Genomic DNA, 3,054 nt, shown 5'->3' on the forward strand with positions numbered 1-3,054 from the left:
GGAAAGAGATGTGGCTTTCATATTTGCAGCTTATCATAGTAGATCCAGACATCCTTTCTGTCATTCTTCCTTGTAATGTTGCTTCTTAAAAAAGGCCAAGTGACTAGATGTTTTTCCATTATGAAAAGACATTCTCTGATGAGTGGTTGAAAAAGCTGTGAAGAGTTGTTTTAAAGTGTAAAGTGATATCCATAAAATGATTCCAGTTCTGTGATGACATGAAAGGCAAGTAAGACTTTCTAATTTTGTTTGGCTACATTTGCTTCACTAAATAATAATGTCTTTCTCTTATATGTTCTCTTATATGAAAGATATACCATGAAATATGAATGTGGCTCCCTTTTAATTAATTAAAATTTGATGCATGAAGGTGAGGACAAGTTAACAAATCTCTTTCCTATCCTGCTAGTTGTGCATTTATTACAATGAAAAGACTGTTGCTAACTTTTGTAATATTTGTGGCCTACATTTCTAAAGTTTTATTTTTGTTCTGTTTTGTAGTCTAACAGAATGTGGCTGATCCTTATTATACTGCATTTGGAATTGCTGGTCCCACTCAGTCTTTCCTGTCCAAGTGCCTGTGTGTGTTTACCAAATGGGGATGTCACATGCACAGGGGGAATCACTGAAATCCCACATCTGGCAGGCAATCAAACCTTCCGCCTAAAACTCAATAACACTCTTATAAAAATCATTCATCCAAAAAGTCTTCAGCCTCTTGTCTCTTTACTACACCTCCAAATCAGCCACAGTCCTCTTGCCACTATTCACCCAGAAGCCTTTTATGGTGCTCCTCAGCTGACGTCAGTTGTGTTGTCATCTACCTCCATCTCTGACCTTCCACCAAGAGTGTTCAGCAGCCTGGAGAACCTAGAGCAACTTCACATCGATGGGAATCAACTGATGTCTCTCCCTGCAGACATTTTTGAACATTTGGTCAACCTCACTGAACTGGACATTAGCAAAAACCAAATTACAAATTTGGATCTTAGAATATTCAAGAATATGACAAAATTGACCTCCCTGAACCTGGGTAAGAACTTCCTACAAATGATCCCACAGATGATGTTCCACAACCTTAGACAGCTCAAGTCCCTGATACTGTCCTCCAACCAGCTGAGGACTATAGAAGAAGGCTCATTCGATCATCTGAACAACCTGTTATTACTCATGCTGGATAAAAATCAAATCCAAGAAATCCCTCTTAGACTTTTTTGGCACATGCCCTCATTGTTAACCCTGACTCTATCTAGCAACCAGCTTCGTTATATTTTCAGAGAGACTTTTTACTATCTACCCAATCTTACCAAACTTACACTCTACAAAAATCCCTTAATCTCGCTGCCGGACCAGCTAGTCGGGCACATGCCAAGACTTCAGGAGTTCTACCTGTATAATACCAATCTTATCACTGTGCCCTGGAACCTTTTTGCAAACATGACTGGCCTCAAGTCTTTACATTTACATTATAATGAAAAGCTTATTTCACTACCAAAGGATGTCTTTTCTCACTTGCCTAATCTTGAAAAGCTATCTTTAAGAAAAAACATACTTCAGGATTTACACAAAGATCAGTTTTCATCCTTAACTAAACTTAGGAGTTTAACTCTTAATGGTAACAAGCTCCGGTCCCTTTCTGCAAAGATCTTTCAAAATCTCCATAGCCTAACCCATCTTCAGCTGAGCAACAACAATCTAAACAAACTTCCAGGAGATATTTTTGCACATCTCACTGTATTGGAGTCTGTCACTCTTGGACGCAACCAGTGGAACTGCACATGCAGTATCCTGGACATTGCAGCATGGATAAGTGACAACCAAAATGTAGTCACTGATCTACATGATGTATTATGCCACGAACCTTACCACTTAATTAACAAACCACTAGTAACGTTAACTAATGACAGTCTGAAATGTGGCGTTACCACTACAGGAGACCTACATGCACATACTGCTCGCTCCAGGTCCAGTGTATTCTATGACACTAAGGTCCTTGTTAACGGCCCTGATATTGTCCATAATAATCGCCGTCAGGGCTGGGTGTACCTGTGGACAGTACCTACGTCTGGAGCATACAGTAGTTTTCTAATGGCTTTGCATGTTGTTCTTATTATCACCGGTGTTCTTCTGATCATATTCAGCGCCTTTGCATTCTACCATCTACACAAAGCTTTGTGGAAAACAGGGATGACTCTTAGACATCAGACAATCAAAACTAAAAGATTGTGGCGTGTTAATAGCAAACTTAAGAAAAAAATATAACATTGCACCGTGCAGTATATCATAATCTTTAGCCATTGTTTTTCAGTGAAGGTCTGTTGTTCTGATTATGGCTATATGTGCCTGAACACTGTCTATAATTATAGCATGTTAATATTATAATTTATATACATTTTAGTCTCTTAGAGAAATTTCTTACAATAATGTGTGGCAAAATTGTGTAAATTTTTTTTGTTTACATATTTCCAATTTATTTAAGCACTGTTCTTGATGTAAAATAAACTAAAATCATCTAATGAAATAACAGTTTATTTATTTATTTATTTTTAAATTAATTTCAAGCTTAGTCTACCTGAGCCCTGAGTTAACATCAACTATTATCCTGAACTGCCTGCCACCTAACACACAGTATGAATGCAGATCAAGTCCCGCTCTCTGTTTCACTCAGGTGAGGATAAGTCCGGTTCCTCTCAAGGTTTCTTCCTATTGCCATCTCAGGGGTTTTTTCCTTGCCACTGTCGTCCTCGGCTTGCTCATCGGGTCATTTTGATTCTTACACATTCACATTCAATACAAACTTAAATAATTATTTTGATTGTGTAAAGCTGCTTTGCGACAATGACAAAAAGCGCTATACAAATAAAATCGAATTGAATTGACTTCAAGGGCTAAAATTCATGGCATGATTCGTTACTCCCTGGAAAATAAAAAAATTAAAAAATTAAGTGATATAAAGCTTACAGATGATGTAGCTTGCATTTTGTTTATTGTCTGCAATAAATGCTTACAATTAGAAAAAAAAACATTATAAAAAACACTATCGCAGGACCTGAA

At 37.4% G+C, this 3,054-nt stretch overlaps 1 protein-coding gene across 1 annotated transcript; it reads left to right on the plus strand.

The window, feature by feature from the left end:
* Nucleotides 1-239: 239 nt before the first annotated feature.
* On the plus strand, nucleotides 240-2,524 carry LOC128543105 (platelet glycoprotein V-like). Its single transcript, XM_053513436.1, has 2 exons — nucleotides 240-370; nucleotides 502-2,524. Exons 1-2 carry the CDS (start codon nucleotides 365-367, stop codon nucleotides 2,260-2,262), a joined length of 1,767 nt encoding a protein of 588 aa, XP_053369411.1. The 5' UTR covers nucleotides 240-364; the 3' UTR covers nucleotides 2,263-2,524.
* Nucleotides 2,525-3,054: the final 530 nt, after the last annotated feature.

The sequence above is a fragment of the Clarias gariepinus genome, chromosome 15, assembly GCF_024256425.1.
Source record: "Clarias gariepinus isolate MV-2021 ecotype Netherlands chromosome 15, CGAR_prim_01v2, whole genome shotgun sequence".
NCBI classification, from domain to species: domain Eukaryota; kingdom Metazoa; phylum Chordata; class Actinopteri; order Siluriformes; family Clariidae; genus Clarias; species Clarias gariepinus.